The following is a 22,875-nucleotide window of genomic DNA, read 5'->3' as shown; positions in this document are numbered from 1 at the left end:
CAGGAAATACATTCTTCCCAAGAATTGCTGCAGTTACACCTTTCACCCACCAGAGGACGCTGTGGTGCCAAAACAGCCAGCAACATGAACACAGCCAGCTGCTCTGGTGCCACAGAGGCCTCTGTTGGGCAAAAGGCAGAACTGCAGAATTTCTGGGGCAGAACGGTTTTCGTTTGGGAAAAAAAAATTCTGTGCAGTGGCGCAGAATTCCCCCAGGAGCAGAAGTTAATCACAGCACCCTGCCCACGGAGCCAGGTTAAGTCAGAGTGGGGCACATGGTGTTGCTGGGTGGTGGGGGTCACAGACTGGGGTTCAGAATGGCTAGTGGGGGGTGTGGGGGACAGAGTGGGGCATGGGCTCAGGAGCTAGTGGGGTGACAGCATTGAGCCAGAGGCTGAATGGGAGTGGGGGGCTGCAAGGCCACATGGGGATGGGGGGTGCCTGGACAGGGGCAGATGTGTGACTGAATGGGAGAGGCTTCGGGTCAGCCGGGGTCTCCATGGGGGAGGCTCCCCAACTGCCTAACAATCCTGCCCCCCAGACCCAGTTCCATACTTCTCCCACCCACACCCAACAACTCTCCAGGTTCACTCCAGGCTCTTTCCCTCTCCCTCAGCTCCTCCGTTACCCCTGACTCCCCCAAGCCTTTGCACTGCTTCAGATGGGTGCAAGAAATACAGTTCTGTAGTGTAATTTAAATGAATTACTCAAAGTTCTGTATTAATATGCCTAGTAAGGAATCTATTTATCAAAAAAATTACCAGAAATTTTGGGGGGGGGGGGGGGGGGAGGTTGTCTATATTGTTAGATACATACTTTCTGACAGGTATTTTGAAATAAGATACCAAAATAATTGAAACTGGCACGATTATATTTTGTTATTTTGACATATAAAATATGCAGAATATTAAAATATTGTGCCCAGAATTTTTAATTTTTTGGTGCAGAATTCCCCCAGGAGTAAACACTGGTCTCTCTCTAATACTACCGAATTATTCTTTTTACTATATTACCACCTAGAAGCTCCAATCAAGCACACAATATGAGACAATCCCTGTCCTAGAGAGATTACAAAAAGGTAAGCCACAACCAGATGGAGAACAAACTAAGCAACAGGTGAGGTAAATGAGGGTAACAGTGAGAGAAACAAGGCCATATAGACTAGTTGTGTGCATAATTAGCAGTTCTGAGCACATTATAATATATATACACATTTTCTCGAGTCATATATAACAAGAAAATTAGTGATCTAGTAACCCCTATTAGCCAAATCATTATAATTTCTGTCTTAACCATCACCATAAACTCAATGTCAAAAGCAAAGCAGCATTATCTAGTAATCTGAACATAGGACTGGAATCTGAAGATCTGGGTTCCACTCCCAGCTTTGCCACTGACTTGGTGGCCTTAGACAGCTGAAAATCTCTGTTCACACTCTTTCCTGAAAAATGATAATGGCTACTTCATAGGGGCATTGTGGCTATAGTCATTAATGTTAGTAAAAAGTGTTTTTGAGAAGTTCATATAAAAGAGGTATGCAAGTGCAAAGCGTCAACATATAAAATGGAGCTCCTTTCCTGATAAAACCATTTTTCTTCCCCTTGTTCTTTGTTCCCACCCACCCCCTTTCTGTCATTCAAACTTGTAATCTTGACATGTGAGGAAAAAGTAAATATGGCACAAGACCCTAAAGTACGAAATAATAAATGTCTAAATACTTGACAAATTTCTTTCAGTACATGATCAACAGAATCTCTCCCCTTCCTCTATGTGCTTCTGAGAAGACTAGCCCGTACCGGGGCTATTTCCTGCTTCAGCTGTTGCAACCAATGAATACTCCACACGCTGCCTTGACCTCCATTGAGTGCAATAACTTTTTATGCATTCCAGGATAGGGACTGCCACTTTAGGTGCTAAATCCAACATCTGGGTGTTACTGAGATCCTCAAAACCCCTTCTCAAGTGTCTACAGAATTAGACAGGTGAAATCCCTGGGTGCTTGAGTATCCTCTGTTAAAAGTCTGTAGACACCCAAATTTCTTCAAGTATGTATGTACACTGATGCCTCAGATGCATGGGTACCTCTTTTATGCCTTAGTCTTCAAACTAGGCATTTCCCCACCAAACTCACCTGCTGGGCCTGATTGGGCAGGTGTGCTCAGGGCATGCCTAAACACACGCAAAAGGGCTGGGGAGGCCCACCTTATAAGCTTTAGCCCAGTGGTCAGAGCACTCACCCAAGATGTGGGAGACGTGGGTACAATTCTGATGTGTAGAAGCAATCTGAACACAAATTTCCCATCTCTCAGCTGAGTGCCCAAAGCACTGTGGTATGGGATATTCTGGTGCAGAGTCTCAATTTTCCCTGTTGAAACTGTTCCTGTCAAGGTTCCTTCCCCACTCTGAACTCTAGGGTACAGATGTGGGGGCCTGCATGAAAAACCCCCTAAGCTTATTTTTACCAGCTTAGGTTAAAATTTCCCCAAGGTACAAACTATTTTACCTTTTGCCCTTGGACTTTATTGCTGCCACCACCAAGCGTCTAACAAATATAACGGGGAAAGAGCCCACTTGGAAACGTCTTTCCCCCCAAAATCCCCCCAAGCCCTACACCCCCTTTCCTGGGGAAGGCTTGATAAAAATCCTCACCAATTTGCATAGGTGAACACAGACCCAAACCCTTGGATCTTAAGAACAATGAAAAAGCAATCAGGTTCTTAAAAGAAGAATTTTAATTAAAGAAAAGTAAAAGAATCACTTCTGTAAAATCAGGGTGGTAAATACCTTACAGGGTAATCAGATTCAAAACAGAGAATCCCTCTAGGCTAAACCTTAAGTTACAAAAAGACACAAAAAACAGGAATATAAATTCCATTCGGCACAACTTATTTTATCAGCCATTTAACAAAACAGAATCTAACGCATATCTAACTAGATTGCTTATTAACCCTTTACAGGAGTTCTGACCTGCATTCCTGCTCTGGTCCCGGCAAAAGCAGCACACAGACCGAGAGAACCCTTTGTTTCTCCCCCCGCTCCAGCTTTGAAAGTATCTTGTCTCCTCATTGGTCATTTTGGTCAGGTGCCAGCAAGGTTATCTTTAGCTTCTTAACCCTTTACAGGTGAAAGGGTTTTTCCTCTGGCCAGGAGGGATTTAAAGGTGGTTAGCCTTCCCTTTATATTTATGACAGTTCCAATGTCTATAAATGAATAAATAATTATGCATTCAGACAGAGGAGCAGAATGACTGCAGAGCAGCAGTTAGAGCATTCACTTGGGAGGTAGGAAACAAGTTCAAATCCCTTCTCCACATGAAGGAGAAGGCAGCCATATACCATGTAAAGTGCAAGTGCCATTTATGGTGCTCTATAAATCAAGCCTCCTGCAAAGGAAAATTGTCAGTCATTTATTTGGAATGTTAAAAGTGAACTATTAATATTTTTGTTTGTCTGCACCCATTAGGTAAGACAAGGTAGGTTTGTATAAATGTTGCCAAAGTTCTTTAGATTCTGTATTATTCTGAAAAGTATTTTTCTCACTCTAAGGAGTTTTGTTTTTTTATTCTCTTCTTTCTTGGAGTGTGGATAGGGGGAAAAAGTTCTATTACCTTTACCATGCAACAACAATGGACAGGAAAATTTTTTTATTATCTTTACCATGCAACAACAATAGACAGGAAATTATGCTTGAACGACATATGGCATGTTAGCTGCACATCTACATTTGTATGTACTTCAATACTCACAGCCCTGGTTGGGTCACAAAAGTCTATCTTCAATCTCCCCATTGCTCTAATGATAGCAATAATGGATTGAATGGTATTACTGTAGACAACAGCTTTGTACTGTTTACATTCTTCTTCTGAATAACCAGCTTCATGGATAATCCTATGGAGGAAAATAATATTAAGTCTTCTATTCAAACGCAAGCAAGTAAATAATTTCAGTTATATCTTTTAACCATACTTACTTCATTTGTTTTACAATTGTGCTTTTCCCTGATTCACCAGCTCCTGAAAAATAAAAGTGTAAAGATTATTAAAATACATCCTTCTTGAGTTCCCTTCGTTTCCAAAGCTAACAGTTAAAAAGTCAGTTTTCACATTTCAAGAATTCCTTAACTGATATATTACCGAAGGATTTTAAAACAGAATTGTTACAAGTTACCTTTTAACATCAGTCAGGAAGTTTAAATTACAAATTCTTGCTTTTGACACTTACAATAGGAGGAGATTTAACTCTGAAATGCCTTTATATTCATAGCTATACTCCTTCAATCCACACAATCTTCTCATTTAAAAAAACTGCAGGAATGTCTAATGCAAACAAATGGTCAAATACATACCTGCAGAATCAACTAACTAAACCAGAGATGGGCAAACTATTGCCCGGGGGCCACCTCCGTCCCTCCAGACATTTTAATCCAGCCCTCGAGGTCCCATCAGGGAGCAGGGTCCGGGGCTTGCCCCGCTCCAGACAGGGAGCGGGGTCGGGGGCTTGTCCCATTCCGTGTGGCTCCCAGAAGCAGCAGCATGTCCCTTATCCGGCTCCCACGAATATGGGAAGCCAGGGAGCTCCACATGCTGCTCCCGCCCCAAGCGCTGCCCCCGCAGCTCCCATTGGCTGGGAACCACGGCCAATGGGAGTGGCAGCGGTGGCGCCTGTGGATGGGGCAGCGCACAGAGCTGCCTGGCTCTGCCTCCGCGTAGAAGCCAGAGGGGGAACATACCGCTGCTTCTAGGAGCTGCTTGAGGTAAGCACCCCCCTGAGCCTGCACCCTTGACCTCCTCCCATGCCCCAACCCCCTGCCCCACCCCTGATCCCCCTCCCACCCTCCGAACCTCTTGGTCCCAGCCCCACCCCCAGAGCCTGCAACCCCAGCCGGAGCCCTCACTCCTCACCCCCTGCACCCTAACCCATTGCCCCAGCCTGGAGACCCCTCCCACACCCTGAACTCCACATTTCTGGCCCCAGCCGGAGCCTTCACCCCCTCCTACATCCCAACCCCCAATTTCGTGAGCATTCATGGCCCGCCATACAATTTCCATACCAAGATGTGGCCCTCAGACCAAAAAGTTTGCCCACCCCTAAACTAAACCAACAAGTTGACAACCTTTTCCCTCACATGTTTTCACAATACCTCCCCTGAAAGGCAGTATAATCGAACGGTCATTCCTGCGACATCTAAAGGCTTGTCTACAGGGCCCCGCAACACAGGCTATGGGTGTGTGAGCTGCAAGGCACACTAAAGTGTTTACTGGAGCTGCCCCACATCGACCCTGCTAGCACGAACTAAAAGGCACAATGGGACCACATTAACACAAACTAGGTACACCTTTTATTACACTATGTCAATCATTTCATTAGTCAGCTTTTGGCACTTAACACATCTTTCAGTTTGACTTGGGCTAAAAGTTGTATGAGATTCAGTCTAAGAACAATTTATACTTTTTTTTAAAGGTTATGAAAATCGTGTGTGTAAGTAAGTTCTAATTCATATGAAATATACAGCAATGAATGATTCCCTCTCCTCCATATGTAAGTAGTTTTGGGGTTTTTATTAATCACTTCATCATATAAAAAATGGACATAAATGCTGTGCCTGGGATGGTACATTTTACCACAATCTGAAGAGTGTGTGTACACACACACATGCGCGCGCACACACACTCACTCACTCTCAGAGGTTCTTCTCAAGACTCATACTGGATGACCTTCATAACTCATTGTAGCTTCACTACTCATGAATAATACAGCCATCCCAAACTCCTATTGATAGAACCCTGATATGGTACCACATAATCACATTCCGTACAGCCACAGATAGACATGATAGGTACTAGGGGAGGGTTCCCCAACACCACTGATGAGCTCTAGGAACAAATATTTCCCCATCTCAACTGCTAGGCAGGGAGAAAGGATTGACTAATGAGTCCTCCAACTTTAGTATCAACCTCTAGAAAGTATGTCTAAAAGTTGGTGCCTCCTGCCTACCATACATTGGAAAGGAGAAGTACCTTTCTCCCCCTCCCCATAATTCCATCCTACCATCAGGACTTGTCTACACCAGCATAGCTGCACTTGTGCAATCCTCGCCTGTACTCATGTAAAAAGTGACAACTTTCCCCAATATCAAACTGGGGCAAGTTGTACTAATGCAAGTCACACTAGAGGTCTGCATGTGTACAGCTACATCACTAAAAATAAATTTAAAAAAAACCAAACAAACAAAAAATACACCCACTATGGCAGAACCAAGTGTGCCATGGAAACACAGAGCTATGGAGGACTTGAAACCTTGCTTGAGGGAATTTTCAATCTACAAAACCATTCAGGTCACCAGCTCTATTTACTGAGATCAGGGTCTCCCTGTACCAAGAATGGATGAGGGGGAGAAGTTTTAGATACTGAATAGCAGCTTTGTCTTGTGGGGCTACTATATTTTAAAGGCAGCCTTGTTAATCCACCTCTCTCCCCCCAAATTAAACAATCCCCAAACCAGAATTTTCTCCAGGGATTCCAGATTGAGAATAAGATATTTGCCCTTTTTGCATCTGATTGTTAGCTTTTTTTAAGGTGGTGAGCAAGAGCTTATTGTTGGCATGGCGCTATATTCCAAGGTGGAAGGAACAATTTCTACTAACATTCCATATCATCTGAATCCTATTGGTCTGAGACTGGGACGCGTCCTCCATCCTTACAAGGAGAAAGGGAGGTGGACACTTAGCAGTCCCCATAGGACTGCAGAGCTTCAGTGAACAATACTCTGATTTCCATTTGGGATAGAAGGGGGTCACAAGGCACCATGCCCCAGCTTCCTCTCTTTCTGCTTGCTCTCACTTTGGAAGGCATAGTTCAAGAACTCCATATACTGACTATATAGTTTCTGTAACTATCTGCAGAGGGCACACACCTGCAAGAACAGGAGAAGCCCCGCCACTAGTGGCTGCTGGTTTGGTTTCTCCACTACTGTACTTTTCGCTACAAGAATAAGAAGAGGGGTCCAATGGCGCTTGAGCTAGTCATTTATCAGTGGAGGAGGAAACCTTTCCTTTATTCTCCCTGTCCAGGATCTTCTCCCCCAATCGCCTTTCTGCCCCTCATCAAAAGTAAGAGCTCTGTGTTGACAGCTTGGAGTGCATCTGCAGGCAGTAGAACTACAGCTTATAAATTACTGCCCAAGTCCCTGGCAGTTTCCCCCAGACCACTTTCCTAGGACTGAGGTATGTGAAGGAGCTAATTTCTAAGGTTGCTAATGCTTGACCAGTTGATGTGTTTGATTCCTGCTCTCTGATGAGAAGGGTGAATCTTTCTGCAGGAGCCTCTACTGTTAGAACCGCTCCTGCCTCCGGGGAAGCAGGAAGCATGGCCCTCCTTGGCCTTGAGAGAGAGATTATACCAGAGGTATTTCCAGAAGCTTATAGCTGGCTTCTCCAGACCTCCCTGGGTTCTTTGCTAAAACCACTGTCCTTTCTCAGCATGGGAGCTCAGACTTTTTCCAAGTAAAGGCAGAACCCTTACTTTTCCCCCCAAACACAGGCCCATCTTTTTTCCTGGAGAAGTCTAAGGCCTGGTCTACATTAGGAAATTAGGTCAGTATAATGACATTGGAAAGGGATATGAAAAATCCACACCCCTGAGCAACACCGTTAAATCGACCTAACCCCAGGGTAGACAGCACTAGGTCGAAGGGAAACTTCTCACACTGACTTAGCTCCTGCCTCTCAGGGAGGAGAGTACCTACGCCAATGAGGGAATCTCTCCCTTTGGTGTAGGCAGAGTGTTCACTGAAACGCTGCTGCTGTGCCGCTGCAGCATTTTAAGTGTAGTCAAGCCCTTAGACAGGGGCAGCACTAAGGCTAAGCATACACTGGACGTTTACCCTCTGTTCCTCAACTCTTCCTTACCCTGGGTGGCACAGCTGGTGTTGTGAAAGGGACTGCCTGAGTAAACGGTAGGCAGCTAGCTGAAGGGGTGTCTGAGCACCCCTTGCCGCCTTAAAGGGACCAAGTCCTAAGGTATAGGGGTATTCTTAATAGGCCTTCCTAATTTCCTCCCCTCTTCATGAGGAGGGATGCTTCCCTGCTTAAACTAAATCTGAGCCATCTCTGCACTTCAGTCAGGTAAGGCATGCTAGACTTAGCTGGTGCCTGGCACTGGACCTGGTTATGGTCAGTTACACTGGCCACCTATTAAGGGAAAGTTCTGTATACATGAACTGTGGGCCACAGCCTGTCATAGAATATCAGGGTTGGAAGGGACCTCAGGAGGTCATCTAGTCCAACCCCCTGCTCAAAGCAGGACCAATCCCCAACTAAATCATCCCAGCCAGGGCTTTGTCAAGCCTGACCTTAAAAATATCTAAGGAAGGAGATTCCATCACCTCCCTAGGTAACGCATTCCAGTGTTTCACCACCCTCCTAGTGAAAAAGTTTTTCCTAATATTAACCTAAACCTCCCCCACTGCAACTTGAGACCATTACTCCTTGTTCTGTCATCAGCTACCACTGAGAACAGTCTAGATCCATCCTCTTTGGAACCCCCTTTCAGGTAGTTGAAAGCAGCAATCAAATCCCCCCTCATTCTTCTCTTCCGTAGACTAAACAATCCCAGTTCCCTCAGCCTCTCAGAAGTCATGTGTTCCAGTCCCCTAATCATTTTTGTTGCCCTCCGCTGGACGTTTTCCAATTTTTCCACATCCTTCTTGTAAGTGTGTCAGTGTGTCAAGTGTGCTGTCAGTGTGTCAAGTGTGCTGTCAGTGTGTCAAGTGTGCTGCTAGGGCAGATGGACATCGAAGTGGGTCACAGTAGAATGACTGTACCTAATCAGGTGAGGAATCTGTACGAAGCCAAGCAGAAACAACTAAGATGTTTGTACACCAAATGCAAGGAGCCTGGGTAACAAAATGGAGGTACTAGAATAACTGGTGCAAGGGGAAACAGATATTATAGGTTTCAGAGTAGCAGCCATGTTAGTCTGTATTTGCAAAAAGAAAAGGAGTACTAGTGGCACCTTTATGCTCAAATAAATTGGTTAGTCTCTAAAGTGCCACTAGTATTCCTTTTCTTTTTAGATATTATAGGGATAACAGAAACATGGTGGAACAGTAGTCATGACTGGAGTACAGGTATTGAAGGGTATGTGCTCTTCAGGAAAGACAGAAATAAAGGTAAAGATGATGGAGTAGCATTGTACATTAATGATGAGGTAGACTGTAAAGAAGTTAGAAATGATGCAATGGATAAAAACAGTCTGTTTGGGTCAAAATCCCAAACTACACAAGATTAGAGGGCTCTATTTTTATCTCTTTCTATCTTCAGTTGCACTAATTTCTTCAAATTCAGTCGTTCACAAGTTAAAATAACTACATACATAACTTTCTCAGGAAGAGCTGACTAGGATTGGTAAAGCCTGATGAATATTTTTCAGAATGATCAAATAAAATCATTTAAGAAGCAGATATAATTATCACCATAGTATCAAAGTATAGTATAATGGAGAAGTTGGTCATGATTTCATAGCTCATATTGGATTTAAACTTCCAGACCCATTTTCAATATCCCTCTAACTTGACTGGAGAAATTAGTTTATATGCTTAAATTAGGTTTGAAGTAGAATTCTTCTCCACATTTAGAAGTCTACAATTGAAAACTGAAATGGTAAGAGAGCAAAAGTTAAGACAGTTTCATGACTGTAGACACATACCACATTACTTAGAAATTGAGAATGCTAGAAAAAAAACATTTGTTTGCAGCGTGGTTGTAGCCATGTTAGTCCCAGGATAGGAGAGAGAGATGTGGATGGAACCACTGTGGAATGGGCCACCTGAATATCCTGAGAAACTCTGCTTCCCCACACACACCTATGCACATGCCTAGCTATCACCTACCACCCCACATTAGAGCCCATATGGGGTTTCATGAAACAATTACCACCCATACTTGATGGAGACCACATCCTGAAAGAAATTTTTCCTGAATGCCCTCTTCTGGCCTTCAAACAACGCCCCAACCTTCTCATCATCAGAAACAAGTTCCCCACAGAATAGAACAGTCCAACTCAAAATGGCACCAGACCCTGGCATAACAGACGCAAAACATGCAGACAGATCTCCACTGGTATGATGATCAACACCCCACACAACACACCCGTCAAGATCCCTGGGTCTTATACATGTCTATCAAAACACGCATCAAATACCCCAAAAACAAATATGTGAGTGAAACCAGACAATCACTACACTCTTGAATAAACTACCACAGACAAAAACACCCTATCACCCAAGGGCAAATACTTTTCACAAAATGACCATTCCATATCTGACCACTCTGTCCTCATCCTCAAAGGAAACCTGCATAACACCTTCAAAAGATGTGCCTGGGAACTTAAATTCATAACTTTGCTAGACACTACAAATCATGGACTCAACAGACACTGGTTTTATGTCTCATTGCAACAGTCTAAGGGCATAGCTATATTAGAGAGTTTACAGTGGTGCAGCTCCACTGATGAAGCTGCGCCGCTGTAAGAGCAGCTATGTTAGAAAGCTAAGCTGATGGGAGAGAGCTCTCCCATCAGCTTAGCTAAGCTACTCTAGCCCTCGCGAGCGGCAGTAGCTATGTCAATGGGAGAAGCTCTCCCACCAACACAGTGCTGTCCATACTGGTGCTTATGTTGGTGTATCTTATGTAGTTCAGGGGGGTCGTTTACAGGACACATCTACACTAGCACTTATGTCGGCAAAATTTTTGTTGCTCAAGGATGTGAAAAAAATACATCCCAAGCAGCGTACGTTTTGCTGGCATAAGCGCTTGTGTGCACATCGCTATATCAGTGGGAGACGCTCTCCCAGCAGCATAACGCAGCTACACGAGTGATTTTATAGCGGCTTGCCGCTCTAAGGTTGTAAGTGTAGACACGGCCACAGCCTAACCCACTAACCCTCATTTGTCCTACGACAGCAGAGGTGTTAATTGCCCACCTTAAGCGAATAGTTTCTTGCAATATGTGTTAACTCATGATGTTTAACAGTCTGTTCCACCTCGTATTTACTAGCTGTGACAGTGACTACCTTTCCCAGACCTGAAGAAGAGCTCTGTGTAGCTCAAAAGCTTGTCTTTCACCAACAGAAGTTGGTCCAATAAAAGATATTACCTCACCCACCATGTGTCTCAGAAACAAAAATTAACATTTCAGTCATTACGAAATAGATCTTCATCAGTTACTTATCAATTAAAGTTTCCCTATACAAATAACTAAAGTTTTGAGTGCTAAGAACTTAACTGCATTCCAATCTGCCATGAGTTGGAGGGTGACAGATTTGGGTGGGTCATAAGGGAGCACAGAAGGAAAGCCCCAAACTATATTACACTGGCACCTTAGGGATATGATTGGGATATACAAAGGTCTAAGCACAAAGATCTCCTTTTGCAAACATTAAAAGAGGAATGATTGTGAATTGAGGGTGCGGTAAAGAAGAAGCCAAGGAGACAGCTTGGCTGGAAGCTGGAGCTGCGAAACAGAGCTGGTTCTGGGCTTCCAATTCAATCTGGCTCAGGAATAGGGCCAGGGAGTTAATAAAACAATCGTATTTGCACCAGGAAAACGGGCTGCAAGCAGGGCAGAGAAAATTTTAACTGACCCAAACTTTCAGACAGTGCTCAGCTTTTTGGGTGAAACAGTAAGAGTCTATCACTGTATTAAATCTGAAACAAACAGACAGGAAATTCCAAAACAAAACTAAGTTACAGTTAAGGTTGCAAAGCACCGTTGTGAAGTATCAATGAACACATCTGTGTTAAAAGCCAAACACATTAAAAATTATGGAAATAGGCTAAACGCACATACTGACACATTCTCAATCACCAGCATCTAAATCACCTTAATTCTTCCCTTGAAAGTGTTGTTTGTTTGGTTTTTTTAAACAGGGGAAGGGTTAAGGTTATGTAGATGTTGATGACTAAGCCCTGGTCTACACAAGGAAATTTGGTTAGCATAACTACATCGCTTGGGGTGTAAAAAATCCACACTCCTGAATGCCACAATTAAACCCACCTAACTCTCGGTGTAGATAGCACCAGGGCAATGGGAGAATTCTACTGTCAACCTAGTGACCACCTCTTGGAGAGGTGGATTACCTATGCTGACAGGAGAAGCCCTCTCGTCAGCATAGGTAGAATCTTCGCTGCAGCATCTTAAGCGTAGACAAGCCCTGAGGGTTTTTTTGGTTTTGTTTTATTTTCACACCAGAGTGGATAAAAATCAAGGATTTTTTTTTTTTTAAAAAGTTTATTTAAATTGGATTTTTTTTATAAAATGCTTTTTGAGGAAAAAACCTATCTAAAGATAGTTTTAATTAAGATACATTATAGGTCAAAGATATCTCATCATGGAATAGGGATTATAAATTCTAATTCTATAGTATGAGACAATATATTAATGTAATGTTTAAGAAAAGTTTTGTAAATGAGTTCCAATAGTTCATGGATTAGGGACCCAATCTTATGGGGTTCCAGGGGGTTCTGTATAGATTATTTAGATTAATCTTTCTATCTACCCAATGGAACTCAGTGCTCAGTCTAGACAATACCATCAGAGATGCTTAGTTTTGCAGTTCTCAAACTGTGGATTTGTGTCTCCAGAGATAGCTTGCTTGTTAACAGCAAAAATGTTTTAAAATAAATAATATATATAGGTGAGAAACAACAGACCACAACCCTATTGTCTGCAATTTTGTGTACACAGTCAGTCCCTTACCTCTCTCTAAAAGTGAAAAGTTTCAAAAAGTTCAATGAATAGAAGATTGTTGGGGCCGGAATAGATCTGGACACGGAGGAGTCTGGAGATAAATGTGAGAAGGGAGGGACAAGCACTAGAAACAAAAGTGAAATTGCTTGAGCAGCATATCCAAAAGTCTTGAGGTCTTTATGAGTGTAGCCTTCATTGATTTGAGATCTACCATACCGTTCTCTCACTAAAAGGGAAAACCTATAATGGCAGTAGGCCATAAAAGAGACACAGTTTGGGAATATTTTAATGAGGTTCCTCTACCTATTGGCAAGACAGGCATGCGTGCAAAATGCAAACAGTGCAACAAAGAAATGCAAGGCCTGGTTGCCCAAATGAAACATCATGAGAAGTGTTCCTTCTCAGGAGGAAGCTGCATTGAAGATGATGAAAGGAACACGTCTGAACATGCAGGATCTTCAGGTTGGTAAACTTTTTAAATTCATACTTCTTTCTCAAGGACTGCCTGTCTTCTTTCTGGGCTATTCCTGAATTCTCACGTTTGAGCAAAAAATATAGTTGTTACTCTATGATACTATCATTTTAGATGCAGTTTTGATAAAAAATAGATAGCTGAAATAGGCAGATCTTCCTTTTACAATTTCATCTTTAAAGTAGTATTGAGTGTCAGTGAATGCAATGAGTAATACTAAATGAGCAGTATGGTAATAATAATTAAATAACTACATAAATAAATAAAATAACTTGACTTATTTTGTTTAGGAGAATCCATCCTCAACATACAGCATTCTGAAGACTATACCCCTTCAAGATCACCATCATTTTCTATCGTTTCAGTTATCTGCCAATGACAGTGTTTCAGTCACATCATGTATGTCATATAGCCACAGTATATCACCTGTAACAAAAAGAAAAAAAAAAAACTCCATCATCCAGAAACAACCACAGAGAAGTTTGTGATAAGAACCAGCATATTACAAAAAGAGGTAATTGATGAAAAATCTGCCTGGTTTGTTTATGCAACAAATTCTCCTTTCCGTATGATTGACTGAACCATGTTAATGAAGTGTGGGTTCTCATTAAGACCAGGATACAGTCCACCCAACAGAGCAGATGTTGCAGGCAAATTGCTGGATAAAGTGTATGAAAGAGAAATTGAGCAGTGTGCAAAAGGTCTAGAGGGTGAAATTGTTAACCTGAGTCTTGATGGGTGGAGCAATGTCCACAATGATCCTGTTGTATGTGCTTGTGTGGCAATAGAAGAAGACAATGTCTTCCTTACAGAAACAATTGACACAGCTTGGTCACAGACAATGCTGCAGATGTATCCAAGAGGAGAAGAAGAAAGTGAAGAAAGTCCCAAGCTAATAACATACGGTTGCACTCATTTGATGCACTTCCTAGCCAAAGACTTCGGGCTAATATTGAAATTGCAAAATTCTTCCATAACAACCACTTTGCAGCAGCTGCTCTGAAAAAAGTGGGAGGAACCAAGATAACTCTCCCACAAGACGTGCAATGGAACTCAGTAATGGACTCTTTTGAGCACTATGTCAAGAACTGGCCTAATCTGATGACAGTTTGTGAACAAAATGGTGAAAAAATATTTAGATGGCACTGTCACAGTCAAAATTCTCACACTAGGCTTACAAGAAATGTTGAACACATGCTGAGTACCCTGAAGCCTATTTCTGTAGCTTTGAACGAAACGCAGGGAAATAGCTCTTTTATTGCTGATGCTGCTGAAATTTGGAAGGAACTGAGTGAGATCTTAAAAAGAGAAATATGCAATGATGGAGTTAAATTACAATAATTAAAAAAATGAATGGGACAAGCACTATCTCCAGCTCATTTTCTTGCAAATATTCTCAATACTCAGTACCAGGGTCAAACCTTAACCGCTGAAGAGGAGGAGTTGGCTATGACATGGACATCCAGCAATCATCCCTCCAAAATGCCAACTATAATAAACTTCAGAGCTAAGGGTGAACCATTCAAGAAATATATGTTTGCTGATGACGTTTTAAAGAAAGTCACACCAGTGAACTGGTGGAAGTCACTTAAACACTTGAATTCAGAGACTGTTGAAGGGATAATTTCACTTTTAACAGCAGTAGCTTCTTCTGCCGCTGTAGAAAGAATATTTTCTTCCTTTGGAAGAAGTCATTCCACATTGAGAAATCGTTTGATACCTGAAAAAGGAGGAAAGCTTGTTTTTCTTCTCCAGATTATGAACAAACAGGAAAATGAAGGTGAAGATGACTGAGTTAGCTGCAGAAGCCAATATTTTAAGTTTCTCATGTTGATCTGGCTGACACAGTTATTTAATTTTTTTGTTTTTAATATTTTATTTAACTATTTTAGTTAAAAATAATTTTAACAAAAACAAACCTGATTTTAAAAAACTTGAATGTTTAACTAAATTCAAAAATTCATATGCTTGTTGTGTTAAAATATTATGCGTTTGCTGTTGAAGAAAAAAAAAACCAGAATACATAACATTGTTGTTTTAGTTAAATAAAACAATTTAAATGTCTGTCTGGTGATGTTCTCCTCCTAATACAGCATGGCAAGAAAATCCTACAAATATTAACGATTAACCTGTTGAACTGGAGATCGTTCACCTCCCAAGGACTTCATAAATATCTGCGCTTCAATTACCTTTGGCAAATGAAATAAGCAAACAATCATTCATTTTCTGATATAGCTGTAAAACTAATCTGAAAAGTTTTCAAAATAAATCATTTAAAAAAATATATCGGGAGTATCTTCTAAAAATGAAACCTACATCTATCTCTGAGTTGTGAAGAATATGTATTAAGGTTATAACAACCAACAAGAATGCACTTTTATGTAGAAATCCATGATTAAATCGAGTCTTCCCAACTAGTGATTTAAATCAATTTGATTTAAATCAAATCTACCCTGTTTAACACACTGATGTTTTTAATGTTATGTCTTCTCTTGAACTGCTCTTATCTTTTTTTGTTTTGGAATTTACAAGTTACTTGAAATGTAAACATTTGAGAGAAGCTTGAAGGACTTAAGAAGAAAGTTGTCTACATAGTACCTACAGACTACAGAAAATAAAATATTACAGTAACTCACCCAGGAAGTAATGAAGCATGAAATAAAGATCAGAACATCACTGTTAGAAGCCATAAAAATAACATGACAGACTTTGAAGTGATAATGACACTGATTTGTTGGACAGAAGATTTGAGATAATTCAAGATCTAGAAATCAGCCAGTGTTTAGATATTAGGTAGAAACAGAAACCACGTGTATGGCAAACTTTCAATGTTCTCACTGTGGGTAAGCACTCTGGAAAACTAAGATGAAAGAGGAATTGCTGCTGCTTCATTTCTTCCTCGATAGGTCTTTATTGCTCTAGACAAATCCTTAGAGTCAGTCTCTCAACAATAACTCATTTAGCTGATTACATAGAATATGTACTACTTAAGGTTACTTCTATTTTATTTACACCCCTATCATCTAGGGTAATTATGCAACAACTCATTTAAGTATATAGAATATAATGATTTACCACACATAGGCCACTGTTAGTTTGTTTTGGTTTGTTTAAAGTAATCAAATTACTTGAATACCTAGATTATTATTATTATACCTAGATTCATCAGGCCTGAAGCAAGGAACAAAAAGTAAGAGAAGGTAATTTAGGATTTTTCATTTACACCATTATTTCTACAAGAGTATGTTATAAGTAGTCCAATGTTTCACAAGAAAATTAGAAATTTAAAAATAACCCTAAAAATAGTACAGTATTCACCCTCCATAATTTCCACTTTTATCAAATTTTAAAAGACAAACCTTTAAAACCGTATTTATCTCTGGATTCCTGAGCCGAAATTTAAGTTACATTTAACAGGATATCTTCAGATAATCACCAATTCTTTCCATATTAAACACATTCACACATCACTAAGGCAAATAAAGTGCTTACCCATCAGTTTCAAAAGAACATTCCAAATATAAAATGATGCATTTTGTCTTCCTACATCTACTGACACCCTAAAACCAGAATGTAGCAAATTACCCAAGAGCCAAATCCTGGACCCAAAACACAGCCCAAACAAACAGACTATGCACTGAGGATAAGTAGTTTCCCAGGTTTGAAGATTTTTCCAATACGTGCACCATATCTTAACAGTCACAGTCATATCTTAACAGGCCACCTTCCCTCCGATTTGCAAGTACAAAGATCACCTCATTTCCCCTTTGGCACCTCCACCAAATAAAATCTCTGAACACAGTAATTGTTTATATAGGAAATATTAGTATTAACATTGTAATAGCATTCACCAGACCCATTATGTTGGGTGCTGTGCAAATACATATTAAAAACAAACACTCCAGCCATAAAGAACATATCGTTCTATGCTCTGATCTTGCTCAGTTTCACGTTACCAACTTTGCTCATATAAGCAGTCCTGCTGAAGCAGACTACGACAAACACACAAGTGGCTTTAAGAAATTAAAGGAAATAGAAGGGAAGACAAGGATAGGAATGCACAACGACAGCCAGCCATATGACAAACCAAAATCCAAGCCAGAAGTAATCTTTTTGTTTTAAACCAGCAATATTCATGATAACAGTATTTCCTATTGACCACCATTCCAGCTACTGTCTGTCAGAAAGCATAATGTTCTGTGTAACTGCAAGTCTACCTCTGCTCCAGAATCTCACTGTTCAACAGCTGACCTCCGCTGAATATGAGTGCCTAGACTTCTGCTGTGATAAATCAAGGAACAAATTTACTCCATAGCTCTTCACTTCCCTGGGGAAAAGAATATGAAGGAAGACTCACTAAGCAGGAGGTCTCAGGATCAACACCAGTGGTCCATGAAACCAGTCCATGAAACCAGTACTATTTTACAGAGGGGGCCACCCGGTAACAAGTCTGTGACTGAGCAAAAACACCAAATGTCAAGTGTACTGCATAAAGGGGCATAAAAACAAAACCTCTTTCAGATTAACTTTCTGCTGGACTGGAGTCATCATCTCCTATAGGACTTCCCTTCCATTCCTGTGACTCAAGGTATGTCTACACAGCAATTAAACACCTGAGATTGGCCTGGGTCAGATGACTCTGGCTCCTGGGGTTTAGGCTGTGGGACTAAAAATTGCTGTGCAGATGTTTCGGCTTGAACTAGAGCCCAAGCTCTCAGACCCCACGAGATCGGGTCAGCTGACCCAGGCAAGCCACAGCCATGTCATAGGTCTTTTATTCCAGGTAAATGTATGGTCAGAGTCGTAAGAATGGCAGGGTGGACAGGACAATCTCATACTAACAGCTCCACTGTGGCCTCATCTGCACTGGTATCCAGATCTCCTGCAGGTAGCCAGAGAGCCACCATATCCACTGCTTTTGTTCCCAGATCTCCTGTCTCAACAGAAAAGGAGAATTCAGCATCCCAACCTAGACACACTCCAGTTTGCAGTGTTGAGGATAATATGCTGACTAATGTTGACCATTTCCATTCTCAGAGGCAGAAACCTCTCACACCATCCTCTTACAATCCAGGAAGGATTCCACCCCAAAATGTTGTCCACTCCCCTCCCCCCACCCCTCAAAAAGGAAACGGTTTACTATCTGTGCCACTGGTAAAGAACCTGCTCCATCTCGAGCTGGGGTCTCTGCAGTCCTAGAGTACTTTCTACAACTTTAGTCTGAAGGCATAACCTTCCTAAAGGTCTATATAGCAGCAATATCTGCTCATGACAATTATGTTAAGGACAAACCCATCTTCTCTCATCCTACAATCTTCAAGATCCTTAATGGCCTAGTGAAAATGTTTACCTCCATTAGGAAGCCCCTGGTTTCACGGGACCTAAATACTGTCCTATCAAAGCTGATGGGCCTCTCATTATAAGCCTCTGGCACAAATCTTTCTAACATCAAAATGGCATCCTCATACCAATTACATTTTCTAGGAGTGTGAGTGAGTTAGTACTTTGTAGCCCATTCCACTTTATACTGTGGTTCGTATGAGACCCCATCCATGCTTCACACCTCAAATGGATTCAGATTTCCACCTCTCTCAATAAATTTCCCTCCCCATGTTCTTACCCGGATTCCATTCCCACTCAGGAAGCTCAACTCCATTTCCTAGATGTAAAGAGGTTCCCTGTTTTACCTGGGGAAAAAAATCTTTACAAAAATCAAACAGATTGTTTATAGCATATGGGGAGAGATGTCGGGGATAATCCATTATGAAACAGACTCTCACTGGATTAAATGTATAGAACATTATATTTTAGCATTAAAACCAGTAATCCATGGTTTAAACCTCAATGAGAACTCCCACATTATCAATGGCATCTCTTAGGCAGGTTCATCTGGTGGAGATAAGCAAAGCAGAAACTTGGAGTTCAGTTCACCCTTTCACCAGATGCTTGCTACTCCTTGGATTTAGTACGGCACTACAATGATCAGTTTAGGAGAGTGGTGCTATAGTCCATATTTAGCTAAGAACTCCTTGCCCACCATCATCCTGGTGAAATACTGTACTGCTTATGGGAGGCCCTCAAAGAAGAAAAGTCACTTATTAGTAACAGTTGCTCAAAGAAGGGCTGTGTGTATTCACCATATTGTCCCACCTTCACCTCTACTTCAAAGTTCTACATGTCACCACAATTTGGCAATCAGGAAGAAGGAACTCTAAGGTGATTGCAGGTGCACTCCCTTAGACAGAAAGCAATAACATCACCCTCACAAAAGATCCCTCAAGAACTCTTCAACTGATATGGCTTTTCAAGCCTGGTATCTGAGGAGCCATATCCTACAAGTGGAACTACACTGAGGCCCTGGAAGAAGAAAGCTGGGCTTGCCCTAGTGCTCTGCTTTACATTGGAGCAGTGCATCAGCACTGGATGTGTTGCATTGGCATAGTACCAGCAGTGCAAAAATCCCTAATGTAGCCAAAGCTTTAATCTTTAACCTTCCTGAATGAGAAGCCTAGGTAAGGGCCTAAAGTTCTAACCAATGTTCCAAAGCAAACCTTTAAGGAACTCGGATATAGGGCCCCATTTTCAAAACTCAAGTTCTAAGTTATATATGCAAAATGTATTTGCGCATGCAAATGCATGTTTCACATATATATTACCTAAAAGAATGTTTGTGATAAATTATACACATATCACAAAAAACACTGATTGTAATTATTTTCCCAACTTATTTTTAAACAGGTTAAATATAAAATATTTAATATCAACGTTTTGATAACTAGTCCCAAACTATTTCTGCTTGACAGAGCTTTGAAATACAGCAAAGATTCAAATTACCCAAGCAGAGGTTCATGTCCTCCAATAGGTTCAAATAATTTGCTCTATCAGTCTCCCCAGCTTGAGCAGAGGAATGGTTCTCCTTTAAAATCAGGGTCAATCCTCCCCCCCCCCCCCCACCACCCTTCACTATGGCCTCATTAGGGCTTCAAAACATTAAAATTTACGTTTGTAGTATGCAAAAATCAGCAGGCACCCATAAGTGTGAAAATGTTAGTTTAAATCCATAAAGGTAGATGCCTAAATAGAAGTGACTTGCTGGTTTTCTGAGGATATTAAGGCTAAAATCTAGTCTGATACACCCACAAAAACAAAAAAGCCACTGAACAGCACAGAAAGACAAAATTCAACTATTGTAGAATCCAGGGCAGAGGCAAAACACCAACCGCTACTAGCAAGGTCTGAGGTGTTAAATCATGTTAGTTGGGAATCCCAGGCAATGACATTAAGAGCTTTAGCAGCAGATAATGGTTTTGCTATGAGTTTACTGGATTTGTCAGGGATCAGTAAGTGAACTACCATATAGCTGAGAAATCCATTTCCAAGACAAATATATAACGTCAGGGAATAAAGAGGACACTGGTCCAAGCTTTGGGACTTTATATTCAGTCCATCACTAGTTGCAAGAAAGCAATGATGGATTCATCAGTGACTCTTTCAACATCAGATATCTCATTAACCATTAAAGCTACATATGCCTAATCCTACCGACTTGTTTATATCCAGCTTCTCACTACTGTAGGGTGTTTCTAGTCCTAGCAGATCCTAAGTTCGGACCTCAAACTGGCAAAGAGTCCTGTGGCACCTTATAGACTAACAGACGTATTGGAGCATAAGCTTTCGAGGGTGAATACCCACTTCTTCAGATGCATGTAGAGGAAATTTCCAGAAGCAGGTATAAGTATGCAAGCAAGAATCAGGCTAGGGATAACGAGGTTAGTTCAATCAGGGAGGATGAGGCCCTCTTCTAGCAGTTGAGGTGTGAACACCAAGGGAGGAGAAACTGCTTTTGTAGTTGGCTAGCCATTCACAGTCTTTGTTTAATCCTGAGCTGAGGGTGTCAAATTTGCAAATGAACTGAAGCTCAGCAGTTTCTCTTTGAAGTCTGGTCCTGAAGTTTTTTTGCTGCAGGATGACTACCTTTAAATCTGCTACTGTGTGTCCAGGGAGATTGAAGTGTTCTCCTACAGGTTTTTGTATATTGCCATTCCAAATATCAGATTTGTGACCATTTATCCTTTTACATAGGGACTGTCCAGTTTGGCCGATGTACATATCAGAGGGGCATTGCTGGCACATGATGGCGTATATTACATTGGTGGACGTGCAGGTGAATGAACCGGTGATGGTCTGGCTGATCTGGTTAGGTCCTGTGATGGTGTCGCTGGTGTAGATATGTTGGCAGAGTTGGCATCAAGGTACGATACCCGCACGAGGAAATAAGGAAACATATCACAGCGCCAGACGTGTATCCAGAAGCCTCCTGCTGCAAGACAAGCCCAAGGAAGAAACCAGTAGAACTCCACTGGCCATCACATACAGTCCTCAGCTAAAACCTCTCCAAAGCTTTATCAGTGATCTACAACCCATCCTGGACAACGATCCCTCACCTTCACAGGCCTTGGGAGGCAGGCCAGTCCTCGCCCACAGACAACCCGCCAACCTGAAGCATATTCTCACAAGCAATGACACACTGCACCATAGTAACTCTAACTCAGGAACCAATCCATGCAACAAACCTCGATGCCAACTCTGCCCACATATCTACACCAGCGACATCATCACAGGACCTAACCAGATCAGCCACACCATCACCTGGTAGAAGAGGGCCTCATCCTCCCTGATTGAACTAGCCTCGTTATCCCTAGCCTGATTCTTGCTTGAATATTTATACCTGCCTCTGGAAATTTCCACTACATGCATCTGAAGAAATGGGTATTCACCCACGAAAGCTTATGCTCCAATACATCTTTTAGTCTATAAGGTGCCACAGGACTCTGCTGCTTTTACAGATCCAGACTAACATGGCTCCCCCTCCGCCCCCCCGCCCCGATACCTGACCTCAAAACTGTACATCATTCAGTTACTATCTTGTTATCGGTCACAGAAATTCATATATAATTTTAATAGCTGCTATCTAAAAAGTGGCAGAGCTATCTAGACTGTAAAGTAAGAAAGACTCTCTTTAGTGCATGTTTATGCAGAAATTCACAATAAGACTATGTTAACATAAACAATAATATAACTAGAGATTGAAAACCAGAATGAAGCATTCATCATCAGCAGTTCACAAACTATTTGCTGCTAAAGTCTTGTCATAACTGACATTTGGGGAAATTTAAGATAGTCATTTGCATGATCAGCAAGGTTCAGAAGACCAGTTTCTCAACTTTCTAGTGCTAGATGTTTCTGGGTTCCAATTCTTCTAATGTGGATGCAGACTGAGATGTAGAAATGGGGGGAGGGTGGGGGGTGGAGGGAATGTGGATCATTCAAATGCTTTCAAAATGGCTCGCTTCCTCAAGCTCTGCTTTTTGACCAGAGATCAGAAATGTTTCATTCCATGTGTTAATACCCATTTTACTTCCTGTTCTATAAGACAGCACAACATTTCTACATAAAACTCCTCCATCCTACGACCCAGACCACTTCTGGTGAAAGTATTGCAACATACAGGGATAGGAAGACTTTTACCACAAACAGGTTTATATAACAAACTAAGGCCTCGCCGACACAAGAAAAGTTAAGACCCGTTATTTATCGTGGGTACAGCTCCACCAGTAGTAACAAAAGTGGTTTATGGGTCCCATTTTGCCTAATGCA

General features: G+C 41.6%; 1 protein-coding gene across 1 annotated transcript in view; it reads right to left on the bottom strand.

Annotated features, from left to right (window-relative positions):
• Window positions 1-22,875, bottom strand: part of GNAI1 (G protein subunit alpha i1) — a 70,163-nt gene that overhangs the window by 39,512 nt on the left and 7,776 nt on the right. Inside the window, exons 2-3 of the mRNA XM_007060810.4 lie at window positions 3,970-4,012; window positions 3,746-3,887 (exon numbers count right to left, since the gene is read on the bottom strand). Coding sequence (XP_007060872.1) covers window positions 3,746-3,887; window positions 3,970-4,012 — 185 coding nt within the window. The remainder of the gene's footprint in view (window positions 1-3,745; window positions 3,888-3,969; window positions 4,013-22,875) is intronic.

The sequence above is a fragment of the Chelonia mydas genome, chromosome 1, assembly GCF_015237465.2.
Source record: "Chelonia mydas isolate rCheMyd1 chromosome 1, rCheMyd1.pri.v2, whole genome shotgun sequence".
Classification (NCBI taxonomy): domain Eukaryota; kingdom Metazoa; phylum Chordata; order Testudines; family Cheloniidae; genus Chelonia; species Chelonia mydas.
The sequence above is the reverse complement of the archived record's forward strand: the minus strand, read 5'-3'. Positions and strand labels throughout refer to the sequence as shown.